The following is a 16,525-nucleotide window of genomic DNA, read 5'->3' as shown; positions in this document are numbered from 1 at the left end:
CGATTAAGATTGAGATATCAATATTGGATTTTAATTTCTAACCTAATTATTTTTAAGAGTTAGACATTAAACTCTGCCTGGCTTGAAAAACTGACGGTGTTATTAAAAGTTTAAACCTTAACTAATTAACGATTCATTTTAATAACTAATTAAGCTTGTCATTTAATTTGTTAGTAATATTTTGTGTGTGTGTTTAATTAAACATATTGATAAAAATAGAAATATTTATTTAAAACATGTAATTAATTTCTAACGTATTTTTTGTTTTACTTTTTTTCCAGTTTTAACTTTATACTTCATCCAGGATAACTCTCAAAGAAAGTCTGTGTATTGTTCCCTGTCATTACTGCACGCGTGGCCTGATAGTATCGATACCAGTAATCGCTGATACACACGTAGTTGCGAATACATCTCACGTAGATTATAAAAACAATAGCCCAGGATATCTTTATTCACACGTGGCTCTTTCTGACGTAATTCTTACTGGGACGTAATAAATACTTGATAACACTTTTTTCTAAAAATAGTTTTATTTTGATCACTTGATCAACAGTGAATATATCGTACGTATTTATTTATTTTAATATAATATTATTCCTTATAAAACTAGTCGTGGTTGTATTGACAGTGCTTTATGTTAAAGTGAACACATTTGCTAGGAAAACAAATCTTGTTATTTTTATTACGGGTACACGGGAGTGCTATTTACGCAGGAAATATTAGTAATCAATTCAAGGGAAGCGACTCGACCACATATATTTCTCTTTATGATTGAGCCGGTGAATGGATTAACTTCTGAAAGAGGACTACGATTCAGCTTCCCTTTTTTAAAGCCGGGTTCTATATTTGTTGAAGGAAGAAATAATCAATCTGAACACGTTACCATGACAACGCTACCAGTATCCAAACAAGCCCTCTGTGATATATTCATATTCTTTGCAAGTGAGTACACAATATTTTTTTTTATTCACTTACTATTTATTTGTAACACACCTACTGTGGTTAAGGTTCTACTAGGCTCAGTAACAGTTAACCCTAACTAATGTCCTTAATATAACGTTATGACAGGGGTCGGCAACCTGCGGCTCGCGAGCCGCATGCGGCTCTTTTGATATCAAGATGCGGCTCTCCAGCTCTTTGAACAAATACTAATAATCTTAATAAAAAAATAAAATATTTTAAATTAAAAAAATTTTAGTGGCTCTTTAAAACCAGGGAAATTTTGAAAATTATAACTTTTGGCTCTTCCACTTCAAAAGGTTGCCGACCCCTGCGTTATGATAATGGGTCCTTCTCGGGTAAAGGTATAATGTGAGTTACAGATGGGAGACTAGTCAAATCTTCTATACCCTAAAGCAGTAAAGTTAAAAATCCTCGTTTCCCTGTTAAAGTAAAGTAAATTACCCTTTCGAACCTTACGGTCTATTCGCACCTTACGGGGTAAATAAAGTAGAGTTCACCTTTTATTCACATTCTGTAAATAAAAACTAGATAAGTTATTTTCTTCTAAGGTTTGAGATACAGGTTACTCTTGGCGACATGGTTTCCAATTTCATTCTGTCATCCTATCAGAAGACTCTTGTTACAAAATAGATCTTTTGTCTTTTGATTTCATTTTGCTACGAACTATATGTTAGTCTCCCGCTAATTATTTAATCTCTTGCAAACAAACTTAGTCACCCAAAACTGCCCGAGTAAAAATGCTATCTTAAATACTAGTTACACCTGGCTCCTACCCGGTTGTGGTCGAATGGTAGCGCGTTCGACTGGTAACCCAAAAGATTCGAGTTCAAACCCGGGGCTTGAGTCCGTACAGTGACCCTGAATCCACCCACCTATGTTGGGTAATTATTTCACGTTAAGTAAAGTAAAGGCGGCTGGACATAGTGCTGACTACACTATCCCTTCACCATCAAATTGATCATAGGGTTTGAAATGGTACTTTCTCTTTATTTTGTCCTGTAACTAAATATTTGCAAGAAATTATATCAAAGATTTATGGCTGAGAGTTTCGTCTTACAAGAGTGTCTGTCTGCAAAACTACTTCACTGCTAGGACTGTGAACAACCTCTAAGATAAGAAACAGCTAACCTCAGCGTTAAACTAAGCCAGACACACAACTCGGACAAATATCGTGACGACCTCTGCTAATCTGTTACGTCACGTTTTTTTTTCTTTAAATGTTCATTTTCCCACGCGACATGGCAATCTCTAAAACAAAACAAAAAATTTGTATTTTAATCTTGAACTTTAAAAAGGTGATCTGAGCTTAAAAAAATTTTTTTTTTTTTTTAAAATTGACTCTTAATACTTTTGCTTCTGCTTATAAAACTAAAATACCACAATTTAAGATTAAACTATAAGTATAATCTAGACAAAAAAAAACGTGTATTGCTATTCTGTGGCAAGCGACGTTGTCTGACAGTAAAGCGCACGACTGCTAACCCGATTGGTCTCGATTGGTACCTGACTCACGTTAAGGAAAGTGCTGAGCACACTAAACCTTCATTTGCCTTGGTCACAGTAACGGGTGAACTCTACTACCTCTGCCGCATGGGTCGCCAGGCTTTACTTACGTGTATTTACGTATCATTACAACTGTGAAGAAATGCCTTCTATAAGAGGTGAAACACGGCGGAAATGTGTCCAACACATTTTTGTACCGTTAAGTGAACATGTAAATGTGCTAAACAAATGAAGTTAATGCAGGTGGGTCAAACCTGTACAGTGAAGTAATTTAGGGAAAACATTTTTCTTTTATGACAATGACAATCACAACTTATTAAAAATTAATTAGGGGTCATCCATAAATGACGTCACACTCGTAGGGGGGAGGGGGGGTCCGTAATTTTGTGACGATGTGTGATGAGGGGGAGGGGGGGGGGTCAGATGTTGCGACATAACATTTTTGCATTATAAAAAAGCAATGTTAGAAAACGAATTTTAGACGTTATTTCGCGTTTTAGATAACTGTTTTAATAAATTGTAATAGTTTAGACAAGATTTTGGAAAAATATCGATGTTTTTAAAAAATTCAACTGCAAATTTGAGGGGGGTTGTAGGTTGAAGTGTGACGTCATTTTAGGGGGGGGTCTGGCTTTTTGTGACAACGTGTGACGGAGGGGAGGGGGGGGGAGGTAAAAATCGTAAAAAAAAAGCGTGACGTCATTTATGGATGACCCCTTAATAACATAAATCACGACCAACAAAAAAAAAATTAAAGTTTAGACATTGAACGGTTTTTTTGTTTGTGTTGACAACCAAATAGGATTTATTTAGCAACACCGTTTTTTAAATTTAATCTGACGAAGATTAATGGCCGAAACGACACGTTATTTTTGTTATTTATTTATCTTTAGATCAGCGTTGATAAAACTGATTGGAAATTTCGGTTTTATTCAAATTAGAATTTTTTTTTCTAGAAAGTAATCAGTATCAAAGATAATTTTTTTTTAAAAAATCCAATTCCGTCAACGTGGATGGTTAGGAAAAAATTCTATTTTTAGACCGCGTGATCTGGAAGTTGTTCAGTTTCTGTTATGACGTCACGGTTTTATCTACCACATACACTCGTCGTCTGCTACAGTTTTGCAGACACAATGATTCACCTTCTCTCCGGTACTAATTGCTCATAAATATACGGACGTAATATTCATGACTGAGGCTATACAGACCTATCTAACACATTACTTAGTCAACAACTAATGAGCTAATTGGCACGTGCCGATGTGAGGGCCCTCACTAGAGATGAAAAATTAATACACTGTTAATTAGTAGAGAAAAAAAATACATTAAACAACAAAATTATCATCATTAATTTTCAATAATTTCCCTAGGTTTTTTTTTTCTTTTCGTTCTGATGTCGGTTCTCCGGTATTCAAATACAATCATAGTTGATTTTGTGAATACCGTGACTTAGGTTTGTTAAAATTTACGGTGGTGTTCATTGATAGGCTAGGGGTTCGGTGAGTCAGTCTTAGGGGTTCGGTGAGTCAGTCTTAGGGGTTCGGTGAGTCAGTCTCAGGGGCTCGGTGAGTCAGTCTCAGGGGCTCGGTGAGGCAGTCTCAGGGGTTCGATGGAGGACAAGACACATACCTACTCATAAGATAGACAATGGGATTTTGTCAGTGTTGACGACAGAACTAGTAAGAAGGGTTCGGTCAATGCGCATATGAAAGTGAGGGGGTTCAGTATATCCAAAAATGTTAAGTACCACTACCAGTGGCGGAACTAGAAAAAAATGGCCACCCCGCAAAAAAAATTTTTAGGCCCCCCCCCCCCCATATATATATATATATATATATATATATATATATATATATATATATATATATATATATATATATATATATATATATATATATAAACAAACACAAAATACGAACAGAGCATAGGATACTCATTGATGGCCTGTTGGGATTTTGAAAAAAAAAAAAAAAAAAATTTCAATTAAAACAAATTATTACATCATGTCATGTGTGTAAGTGCATTAGGGTGTTTTGAGAAAATCAGTTTCATTTTATTTGCTGTGGATTCTACTATCAACTATTTGGCCAAAAGAATATAAAACATGAAATCTTTGTAGCAGTAATGGTGTCTCGTGTTATGATTATTTTTATGTTTTTTTGTATTTATATTATTATTTTAAATACATTTCCTTTTTATACAAGGTCATTCTTTAGTAAGTACTTTATGAAAAAATATTTAGTAAGAGAAGTAATTGCTTTTTAACTTGTTTAGTACAAATCTATTAAAAGGAGCTTATGAGCACCTCAATTTGACTATTCAAAAAAGGGAAATAAGTCATGGAAGTGGTTTGAACGCTTGCTTATCTTTGTTACGTTTAATTGTAGAAGAGAGAGGACTTGGCTTTCACAGTGGTTTAAAAAGAAAGGGAAAAAGAATATACAAGAGCGTGGGTATGGTGTCTATAGAATAAAGATATTCAAACCGCAGCTATGGTAATCGTTTTACAAAACAAACATCAAGTAAAAAATTGCAAGAAAATTAGATTTTTTTTTAACTATAATAAAAACTATTAGGGTCGGCCGTGGGCCCTAAATGGCGTGGGCCCCCCCGCATTGCGGGGTCTGGCGGCACTGTAGTTCCGCCCCTGACCACTACTCTAGAACAATATTTGACATTGCGAAGCTGGTATTCTTAAAGTACATTTTAAAAATGAATCTACTCCTAATTTTAAGTTAGGCTTTCATTTCTCTGTCCAGTAATGTATTTGTACCAAAGATCAAATATGGCACCATTTTTAAAAAGTGGGATTGAGACGTGAATCAACAACACGACCCTGTTTAGTCACCCAGTTTATTGCACGCCATAAACGAACGCAAATCTAAAAAAAACAGTGCGTATGTGAACGTCGGTGCGCTACGCAGATGCCTATTTTTAACGCAATGACGCAACACAGAAGCCTTCACCCAAACCGGTTATGCAATAAATATGGAATCTGTTTTCTGTTTTTAATTTTCCAATATTTTCCGAACTTTCTCGTGTGCCACCGACAGATCTTCCTCTGGCATCAATGGGAGAAAATCTTTCCGTAACGTCATTTCCGGTGCAGACATTTCTACCAAAACGAAAACCAAATCTCTCGCGAAACAAAACAAACCGGGTTTCACATGTGTCTTAGAAAACACACCGCGAACTACAGTAGAACACATTTCACAAGAGGAGGGGTTTGCTGGGCTGGAGAGAGAGAGAGAAGAAACAAACACAGTCAAGCAAACATGAAACTAGTTTCTGCCCGGCGAAGTACGGGCCGGCAATAACATAAATCGGTCGATACTTTTTAAAGTACGGCTGTCTTCAATTTTTACTGCGTTTTACGTCACACCTCTGGCGTTACCGGTTTTCTAAATTCTTGGTCTATAGTGAACTTGATTTAACTCTAGAATATCATGTTGTTGTTGTTTTTGAACTCTTTTAATTCGTGTTCTTCTGGTTCTGTTTATAGATTTCGGTCAAATGACACGTTCATTTTTCACTGTTAAGTGTTTTTACTTACAACCTAATTAAAGCCGTGGTCTAACCATAATTCTAGGTCTTTTACATCAAAATATTTTAAAAACATCAAAATTAATTTTGTATTAAAATGTTTCTTACATAACTTTATTAAAATACGTTCATAAATCGAACGAAGATAGCCAACTTTTGCCGATTCAAAGAACCGATGCAATTAAGCAGCCGTCACTTATTGTCTGATCCTAACCCGAATATAACCTCCCATTCCATTTCACAACACGATCGCATCTGTGTACTCGTCAGCAAGCAATAATAATCTTCGGGTATTTCCGCTAGGTACCCAATGACTCCAAAATCAATATGTTTTACCACACAACACTATAGCCTCAAACCAAAATCAACATGTTTTACCACACATTACAATAGCCTCAAACCAAAATCGACATGTTTTACCACACAATACAATAGCCTCAAACCAAAATCGACATGTTTTACCACACAACACTATAGCATCAAACCAAAATCAACTTGTTTTTCCACACAATACAATAGCCACAAAGTCTCTAGGCGTACCAGGTATAATGACAATATGACTGGAGTAAGGGAAAGTAAATAGGGTTGGGAATACGGCTATCACCCCCTCCCCATACACAATCCGTTTATATTTTAGCCGAGGTCGAAAACCTAACGTAAACCATGCTCAACTTATCCCCATAACAAGTTCGATCCGAAAGGGGACTTCACTCTTACGCCGCTTTACCGATCCCAATACTTCAATAAAAAAAACCACGTACAATGATCTTGAATCTTGCTCAAACAAAGTAACAAGCCTGGGCACTCAATCCCTCCTACCCTACAACAAGTAGAACGACTCTATTGTTCGCTGTTAATCGAACCCCTTCACATCAAAGAGTTAGCCTAGTCAGCTAATCTCTGCAACAAACCCCATCGCTATCCCCCCCCCCCTATTAGACTTGTGCACTTGACATCCACCTTCCAGATGCAAACATTCCGTTTGATGTGTGACTAATACTTGTTACACCTGTAATACACATAGTCTTCACACCTGTAACACCAAGGGACGTAACTTTACACCTGTAACACCAAGGGATGTAACTTTACACTTGTAACACGAAGGGACGTAACTTTACACCTGTTATACCAAGGGACGTAACATTACACCTGTAACACGAAGGGACGTAACTTCACAGCTGTAACACTAAGGGACGTAACAATACACCTGTAACACGATGGAACGTAACTTTACACCTGTAACACGAAGGGACTAACATTACATCTGTAACACCAAGAGACGTAACTTTACACCTGTAACACCAAGAGACGTAACATTACACCTGTAACACAAAGGGACTAACATTGCACCTATTATAACCAGGGACCTAATTTTACACCTGCATCACCCAGGGACTTCACACCGGACGTCTAGAATTTTGTCCCACCTGTTAAGGATGTGTTCTGATGACACAACCGGTTCAGGTGCGATGCTTCAGTCAAAGGGGTCGGGATGGCTGTGGGGAGCTGACGGGAATGTCACTAGTTTTACCCCCGGGGAGGGGCGGAGCAAGTGTTATTTTATGAAGGGGAGAGAATGATAATAATCAGTGCTGGGAGCTATTGAATTAGCATATCAGTACTTGATAAAAATGTTAACACTTCTGTCTTATATTTGATGTCAGAATGTCTCAAATGCGACATGAGTGTGTCTGTTTGTCATAAGGCCGTATGTCTTTTATGTAAATCAGCATGTTAGTCTGCCATACGGTATTTGCACATTTGTGTGTAATGTGACATTAGTATATCTGTATGTCATGTCATATGAGCATAATTGTCAGTCTGCCATATGGTTTTTGCATATTTGTGCGTAATGTGACATTAGCATATGAGCATAATATCTGTTTTAAGATACTGCCTGACATTAAACCGAAAACCACAAACACTTTGTCATTATGTCTATCTGTCATACAATACGAACATACATCTACATCCAACATATAAGAACATTTATATCTGACACACGATATCAATGTATTCTATTAAACAACATCACTACATGCACTGGAATTTAACACGTAGGTTTATTTCCTACACACCACCAAACAAACTCAAGTTTACTTACATTTTTCGAGTTCGACAAGTACATGGCAGACGATGATTATTTACCAGCTAAAAGCAATCGATCCGGGAATTGATGACCTAATGTCACGAGAATGATCGTCTGGTCGAATTATTTTTATCGGCTGAGGGATTTCCCCTAAATATTGCCGTATTGCCCCCCCCCCCCTTGCCCTGTTTAACTTCCGTCTCGTATAGTATGACGTGGCACTCTCCTCCGTCGACTGTAAAGAGAAAAAAAATGTCCTCTTGTATTGCCGATTGCCTACCTGAATATCTAATTCGTTCATTGAGTCAACTCAGCCCTAATGTGTACCTGACTTTGTATGACATCCTTGAGACCACCCAGATAAAATGGGTATCAGACCATTACATCTAAAATAGTTTCTGATTACCATAATTATCTTCTTATCATAAAATATTGTTTTATTCGTTAATATTTTACTGGTGTATTTATTTTATTTTATTTTATATATGTGCACTAACTTTTTACTTCTATACGTTTCTTCTTCTTTTCTTTCTTAATTTTTATTGTTGGTAGGGATTCCCTCCAACACAATTAAGTATTACGTTTCAACTTGTTTTGTGACATTAAAGCCGTTGACCCCAATACCAGCCTGCTTTTCTTCTTGGTTTACTTGATTTCATAGTCTTTGTTTAACCAAAGCAGTAGTTGTTTGATTTAGGAGATGTGTCCCCAGCTATCGAGTCACATCGAACTCGAGGCTTCTCGGTTTAGCAGCTATGAGCTTTACCGACTCGACCACGCCCAGTTCTTCTATACATTTTATTTTACTATATTTAAAATAAACATGAATGCATTTAATCGAATACGTCTATCTATGAGGTAATTCTATTTTGCTTTGTTGTATTACGCTGTATGGAATTAAATCAGAACGAAAATCCATTTTCGCAAAACACGGGTCATTTACCTAATCTGTGAAATTATCTAAGGTCAGTTTCAGTAGTTCACACCTCCCCAAGGTGAAACCTTTCTGTAGTGCACAAGGTGCGCCAACACCATCATAGCATGTTGCATATGCACCAACATCCAAACCGGACCTTTTCCCGTAGTCCAGGTTGTACGTGAACAATTCCACGCTTGACCGAATTTCTCACAGTTCACTGAACTCGGCTCTAAGAACGGTTCATCCGATTGGCCATTTCGCCGCGAGATCTGAATGTGTTGTGTATCCGTCTCGCCTAGGTGGGAGGGGTTGACCGTGTCCTTCTCAGAAATCCGATACTCAAGTGTCAGTTGCCGGATTAAAGTTGATGAAGTATTCGCCGCGGACCTTAAGGCAACATTAAGGCGGAAGTGAACAAGGTAAACATTGTAAAAACAGATTTGGGGCTTTTCTTGTATGAAAACAAGGATACATGGGGTTTTCTTGCCCGTAGAAAGATGTAAGGGGTTGGATATATTCTTATATCATTTTTTCTACTAGTGTATAGTCGTATGTCCCATTTCTACTTTGCCAGAACTAAGCAGGAATCGATGATATATGAAATACTTTATGACGTTTGTAGGAGCATAATATACGCGCTATGGAGAGGCAAATATTTCGCTATGGTTAAGTTGATTTCCCCCCTCCCCCCTTCCCTCATAAGAACGCCGATAGGGCATGTTAAAGTTAATATGTCGACTTTTCCTACCTTTATCTTTAAACCCTGACCATGCTCATAATCCTAGCCCGAGTCTAACACATCAAGCCTTGACCCTAGTCCTATCCTCAGCAGCGATGACGGAAGAAAATACACCTGAATATATTATTTTCTCTGCCATAATGTAAACAAGAATCCAAGTTCTATAAGTCTCATTGTTACATCTAATCGAAACTATTTGTATGAAGCAATGTGGTCGGGAAAGGCTGCATATAACAAACAAAAACCTGAAGGTCTAGGGTTCACGTCTCACAGATAAATTGACTTAGTGTGATACCCCTAAAGTCGAAAAGAGAAAGGTTCTGGTAGAAGTAAATATGGCACTGGTCTGATCACAATTCTTATTTTGTCTTTATGACCCCCGGGGAGCAAAAGGCTGAAACCACACCTATCCACGGGACTTGATTTTGAGCGGATCTCTTTATTTGCACCCATGTAAGCCCGGCAGTCCTTGCATATTCTTCTACTGTCCATCTCCATGTCCGGTCTACTTTCCTCTGTCCCTGGGGGTTCCAGTCTAGTGATATCTTCGCGATATTACCATTTTCCCTTTTCTGGGTATGCCCAATCCATCCCTATTAGCGGATATTAATATTCCTGTCTATTCGCTATTGTTTTTGTCTAAAGAGGAGCCTATTCGATCAAGCTGACCTTTGGGTTGGTGGTTTTACAATTTCTCTAGTGTTTCTGATCACGCTATTTCCCTTCAAGTCTTGTTAGCAGAAAAAAATGAATTTAGCACAAACGTTTGTTTTCCTCAAACCATCAACAATTACATTTGATTTCACATACCTGTGTGGACATACAGAAGACATACGCTTCCTATTATTATTTGTACAAGTTTTTACGTTTCATTAAAGTCTTAAACAAGTTTATTTGTTTAATGAACGTTTAATTTAGTAACAAAAAATTGTCCCCAAAGTAGGATGTTTGTTAAAATCGAATATGCAAAAAAAAAAAAGATGTAGTTCAAAAACGGATTTTTTAAGACGCGGATGTGGTGATAAATACGTCAAAAGAGTTAAGATTTTCTGTCGAGATTATGTTTAGAAAGTGGAACAGAAGATCAAAATCAACCAGAAGTTTAAGGATGTGAATTAAATATTAGCATTGAGCGACGCTGTCTTGACAAAAATGTTTTGTTATGTCCGGGGAATGAGGATATGATGGGTAAGGGGAGATTACTCTAGTTAATTTGTCTACGTGATAAAACTAATCTTGTTGTTATATTTGTTGTTCTACGTTTCTCTTGTTAAAAGTTATATGTTAAATAATACGTATTATTTTAATGCGTGCCGCAAAAAAGTTGGGTTACTAAAATTTTAGTAAAGATATTTGTAATATTTTTTGCTTATATTGTAATCTAATACCATGGATCTTTTTTAAAAAGTGTTTTCTTGATAATGTAAGTTGTTAGAGTAATTGTAATGACGTAATCGAATAAACCCTGCAGGCAAATATACAATAGTAATTTTATGTACGCTGTTGGGATTACATTTACGAAATAATATATAGTCAAGGGATAGAGTTAGGATTACAAGACCAGTTTAAGGGATAGTTAGGCTCGCTATTAGGATCATGGTGTTAGGGTTATGGTTATATTAACTGTGGCAGTTTTCATTTAAATTGTATTTAAAACATCATACCGACGTTATAAAAAGCATGGTGGTTGTTAATTTAGTGATACACTGTCCGTTTTTTTAAATTCCAATGCCGGTTCACAATTTTACAAGCGCTTTGTATCAACCGCACCATAAGGAAGTGAAATTGTATTGAAAGTTATATCTAGCTAATTAAACTTAGCTAGACTAACACATTGTATCTCAGTGAGGAAATCCCCCATACCGAAATCACATTCGCTGTCAATAGCATTTTTTTTAACTTTTTTTTTTAACTACTGGAAAGAGAAAATATAAATTGGAATAATTTTTTTTTCAAGGAATAGAGTACTCAATGACCCGTTGTGACTGTTTTGATACATATATCACGTGTTGGAAACGTGTTTTGCTTCTTTTGAATTCGGAGATATCAGCGTCATGGTTGACTGATCACAACAACCCCCTCCCCCCTTATATATTGGATCCCTACTGGCACCTCGTTACGCTTGACTGACACCTACCCCCCAGGGTTTTCTTTGCAAGCCCGTGAATTAACTTCTATAGAGTGATACCATAGGTAAACCAACTTTTTTTACAAGGGTCGATCGGTACAGGCAAGAAAAAAAAATTTTATGAATGAATCTTGAATAAAAATCGTTTCATATGACTATCAACATAAACGAAAACATGTTTTTGTAAACAACCAATATTAATGGATTGGCTGTATGACGTTATAAACATTAGTTGTAACTTTGAATCTGGTTGTATTGGCGAGGTAATAGGTTAACTGGACCTCGTCCAATGGACATTTTCATTTATTTTTAAAACTGTTTAGTTACCTCATATATATATATATATATATATATATATATATATATATATATATATATATATATATATATATATATATATATATATAATAATATAATATAATATAAAGGAAAGACCACCTGATTCCATTCTCTTACATTATAACGTACGCTAAATGTGCTAAAAGAATTAGGACTCCGCTGCCCCCCCCCCCTCCCTTTCCCTCCCCCCCCCCCCCCCACTCCCCTTCACCAAACAACTTGAAACAAAAGCTTTTAAGCCTACGAAGATTATGGGAAAAAAATTCTTTTGTTTCAAGGCGTGTTCCATGTAGAAATGTAATTTGTCAGGCCGCCATATGGAAACATGATGCGTAAGACTTTAACCCCCCCCCCCCCCACACACACACACACACAGGGTGGGTATCGGGTGTGTTATGATGAAACACAGCCCCCGAGTTACACTGTCTGGGTAATCCTATATGGTTGATGAGCTGGGGGTGGGGGGAGGGGAACACATACATGTACTAGTCTAAACTCATTGTATTATATTTCCCGCTTTTGTGAACACCCACGCGCCCGTGTAAATATGTGCATGTTGTGTCTGTGAATGTTTATTTTTTATTTTTTTTATTTATTTATCGAGTTGAATAAGTTTAACATCTACTATATACATCCACAACAAAGCCGTTACCTTAATTTATTCTGATAAATTAAGTCTTGTAACTCGAACCACATCATTATGGGTAAAGAATAATAACTGACCTTCCCTAATACTGATTGACTAGTTACCTCCCTTGATATCGATGATTGACTTCCCCTTTGGTGAATATACAGTGACCTCCCCTAAACACCTACCTTAGTAAAGTACCCTTTCGAACTTTAAGGTAAATGGTGCAGGTTAAGTTGTGTTCACCTGTTGCAATTACGTCGGCATATGAAGGGATAGTGTGATCAGCATTATACCCATCCACTTTTACTTTCTCTAACTCAAGTACGGTACCCATCAGAGCTGGGTGGACTCAGGGACATATTACGGACTTGAACCCAGGATCCGAACTCTAGGCTTTGGAGTTAGCAGTTAAAACGCGTGTACACGGTAGCAGAGGCATAGCGACCCTTCCCGGCGCCCGGGGACAAACTTTCAATTTGGCGCCCCCCCCCCCCCCCCCCCTCGGGAGCAAATTTTCAATTTGCACCCCCCCCCCCTCAACTTTTCGATTTGCACACCCCCCCCCCCCCCTCAAACAGCACAAATGCAGCTAAATTGACATTTTAATTTGTTTTTACAACCCATTTTGGCGTCCCCTAAGGTCAGCGCCCGGGGACGTATGTCCCCCCCCCCTGCCGCCCCCACCCCCATCGCTACGCCACTGCACGGTAGTGGATTTTCAAACGTACAACCCCACTGCTGGGGTTAAAAGCTTTAACCGAGGCACCTCACATTCTGTTTGATGTCTATGTTCTGCCTGCTGATGTGGAAAATGTGTTGGAGATCGATAAGTGGGAGTAACACGGAAGTGTGTCCTGATTGAGATCGATACGGGGAATATCAATTTATTCCTACCGGTCGAACCCAATACCTGTTTACTGTAATGATTATACGGCATGTTTTTAAAGGTCGTGGTAAATTGAGTTCGGAATTTTACTGATAAAATTTTAGAAAGGTGAATTTCTTTTAATATAAGACGTATTTACAAACTAAATTATCCTATATAGAGAATAATGTTATTAGTCATGGTAAAATTTCACATTTCGTGTAAAGCTGTGTATTAATGTGAAAGTGGGTGTGAAATTGAATTTAGGTGTGGTCAACTACTAAGGAATTGCGTGGTCGAGCGTTAGATTTCTTACTTAATACCTGAATGTCTCGAGTTAGAGAACAGGGGGGGGGGGGATTAAGTAAAAGTCAACTGAATGTACTTTCCTTATGCCGATCTCAAAGACAGAGATGAACTCTACTTCACCTGCCTTATTCAGAGGTATATCCCAAACAGTATGTGTGTGGTCGAAACATTACCGTCAGTGTCTTAAGTAGCCCGGACAGTGATTGCAAAAATGTGTTTCCCACGTGACATATGAAAACATTTCTCACACAACAGCACCCGTCTAACACAACGCGCATCAACAATGCTAATGGTGTTTACATTGATGTAATTTATTACCCGGCTATATGTCGTCTGCTGGCTTTTAAATGGGTCTGGGCGGGACACAGAAAGGGTTAATGACATTAAGGGGGGGGGGGGGGGGGGGAGGGGAGGTGTCATTCTGTGCCGTTATTATTTTTTTAAAACAAGTTGTGAAAAAAAAAATTAACACTCACGGTTTACATTAGTAAAATTGTGTATATAAAACAACGTAATATCTGTCTGAGCTTTTGTTTAGATCTATTTTTTTGAGCAACGCATTTAGCTCTTGCTGTGCTCTGTTTTTTTTTCTGGGCAATATGTTTAGCTCCTATCCATTGTGCGTATTTAAAAATGTATGCAGATTTGACATTTTTCTGTTATTCATAAAACTCCTTCATAAATCACGCTTTTACAGCCGTAAATTTTCACGTTTTGGTCTTACGTTTTAATCCGTCTTCTTTAGATTTTTTTTTCCTTGCTTTAAAACTAAATAGGTTACTTATGTAGGGCAACTTTACGAATTGTTTTTTAAGAATTATTCATTACTTTCTTTTAAAGTTGGTCTTTTCTATAATTTTTCTACCCTCCCTCCCCCCCCCCCCCCCCCCCCCCACTCACACACGCACACTTATCTTACCACAAGTGTACCACCACACTGAATTGGAATTTAAATATCTCGAATATTTCACTTTTAGTGCTACATAATAATATTATGGTTTATATCTAAAGGAAAAAGTTATTCGAAAAGGGGAGACAACCCATGTTTTTATATTATATTCATTCGTTGTATGCAGTTATCTACCCTGCATTAGTTGAACATACGTACTAATCTATACACGTTTACAAATTACTATTATCAATGAAACTATTAAATTACCTTTCATTTTTTATTAACTTAATTTTAAATCAATGCAATATTTAAATAAATGTTTGTATTTCTTCTCCCTCAGTATGTGCGCCATTGCTAGTCGTTCACCTGCTAGGGGAGCCAGTGACCCTCGGGTTTTTCTGTGATGACCCCTCCATCAGCTTACCCTACAGACCCGACACTGTCTCCCAGGCATGGCTGATGGTGGGCTGCTTCGGAGGTCCGCTGCTTGTGGTAAGTTGGTTGTTTTTTGGGTTTTTTTTTTCTTTTTTTTTTTTTTTTTTTTTTTTTTTTGTGGTCCTACGTTTGCAGTGATACCCAGTTACTGGTGTTTTGATTGTTGACTGTTGTATGGCTTGTGGTGTGTTTTATTGGTCTTTAATTCTCGTGTCTAGTGGGCTGTACTTCGCTTGTTGTTGTGTTTACGGTGCATTGTTTCTCTTGGCAACTATCTATTACTGGTGTCTTTGCCGGTGGTGCCTTGTTCGTGAAGTCCTTGTATTGTCAATGTCTTTGTAGTGCTCGATTACTAGTGGGCTTGTTTGGTAGTAGCAGTGGCGTAGCGAGGGGGTGGGGCAGGGGGTGCGGACCGCATCGGGTGACACCATTTCGAATTTTAATGACTTTTGTTCGCATAAGTGTAGTCTTATAGGCCTATGCTTCAAGCAAAAAAATATTATTTTAAATCTTACTTTCTACCTTCCGACCCGTCCCTAAACCCATGTTCATCTATATCACATCTTCGTATTCCAGTTCTCCATAACAGAAACTATCCGGGCCGCTTTGATGGCAAGGCAAAGCCAGCGCATGCGCACAGAGATTTTCAGCTGTGTCAAGTCGTACGCCATCTTTCTTTTCGGCTTCGCTGTGACCTGCATCTTCACAGACACCATCAAGTACTCCGTGGGCAGGCTGCGGCCACACTTCCTTGACCTCTGCAAGCCGGACTTTGGCAAGTTCAATTGTACCTCGGAGCATGGCACCCCCAGGTAGGAAGAAACTTCTGGAATTATTTTTTTTTTGGCGTGGAAGTTTTTAAAAGATTAGTAAAAGAAACTATAAATGTTGTGAGTGATAAGTGTTTTAAGTTGTATCCATGGCAATACATTTTATAACGGTAAAGATTAACTGTTCAGTTTTATCTATTAAACGATCAAAGGTATTAAAAATATTGATATACCAATCAAATCGTCAAAAAAAAGTTAAAATTTGCAAAGTGTTATACCTCGCGCAAAATATGAAAGAATTAACACTATTTTACCCATAAACATATAATTTACCCTCTGACAATTTTAGTCATTTTTTCCACCTAAATAACCGTTAAAATATAAATTTGTTTCTAGTAAA

At 37.6% G+C, this 16,525-nt stretch overlaps 1 protein-coding gene across 4 annotated transcripts in view; it reads left to right on the top strand.

Moving 5' to 3' along the window:
• The window catches only part of LOC131957006 (phospholipid phosphatase 1-like), a 46,503-nt gene that overhangs the window by 18,282 nt on the left and 11,696 nt on the right, over nt 1-16,525 (top strand). For all 4 annotated transcript variants that reach the window (XM_059321697.1, XM_059321698.1, XM_059321696.1 and 1 more), the window contains exons 2-4: nt 282-942; nt 15,261-15,412; nt 15,932-16,167. In XM_059321697.1, coding sequence (XP_059177680.1) covers nt 768-942; nt 15,261-15,412; nt 15,932-16,167 — 563 coding nt within the window. In that variant the 5' untranslated portion in view covers nt 282-767. The remainder of the gene's footprint in view (nt 1-281; nt 943-15,260; nt 15,413-15,931; nt 16,168-16,525) is intronic.

Source organism: Physella acuta, unplaced genomic scaffold (assembly GCF_028476545.2).
Source record: "Physella acuta isolate Inbredline_101_S28 unplaced genomic scaffold, ASM2847654v3 ptg001195l, whole genome shotgun sequence".
Classification (NCBI taxonomy): domain Eukaryota; kingdom Metazoa; phylum Mollusca; class Gastropoda; family Physidae; genus Physella; species Physella acuta.
The sequence above is the reverse complement of the archived record's forward strand: the minus strand, read 5'-3'. Positions and strand labels throughout refer to the sequence as shown.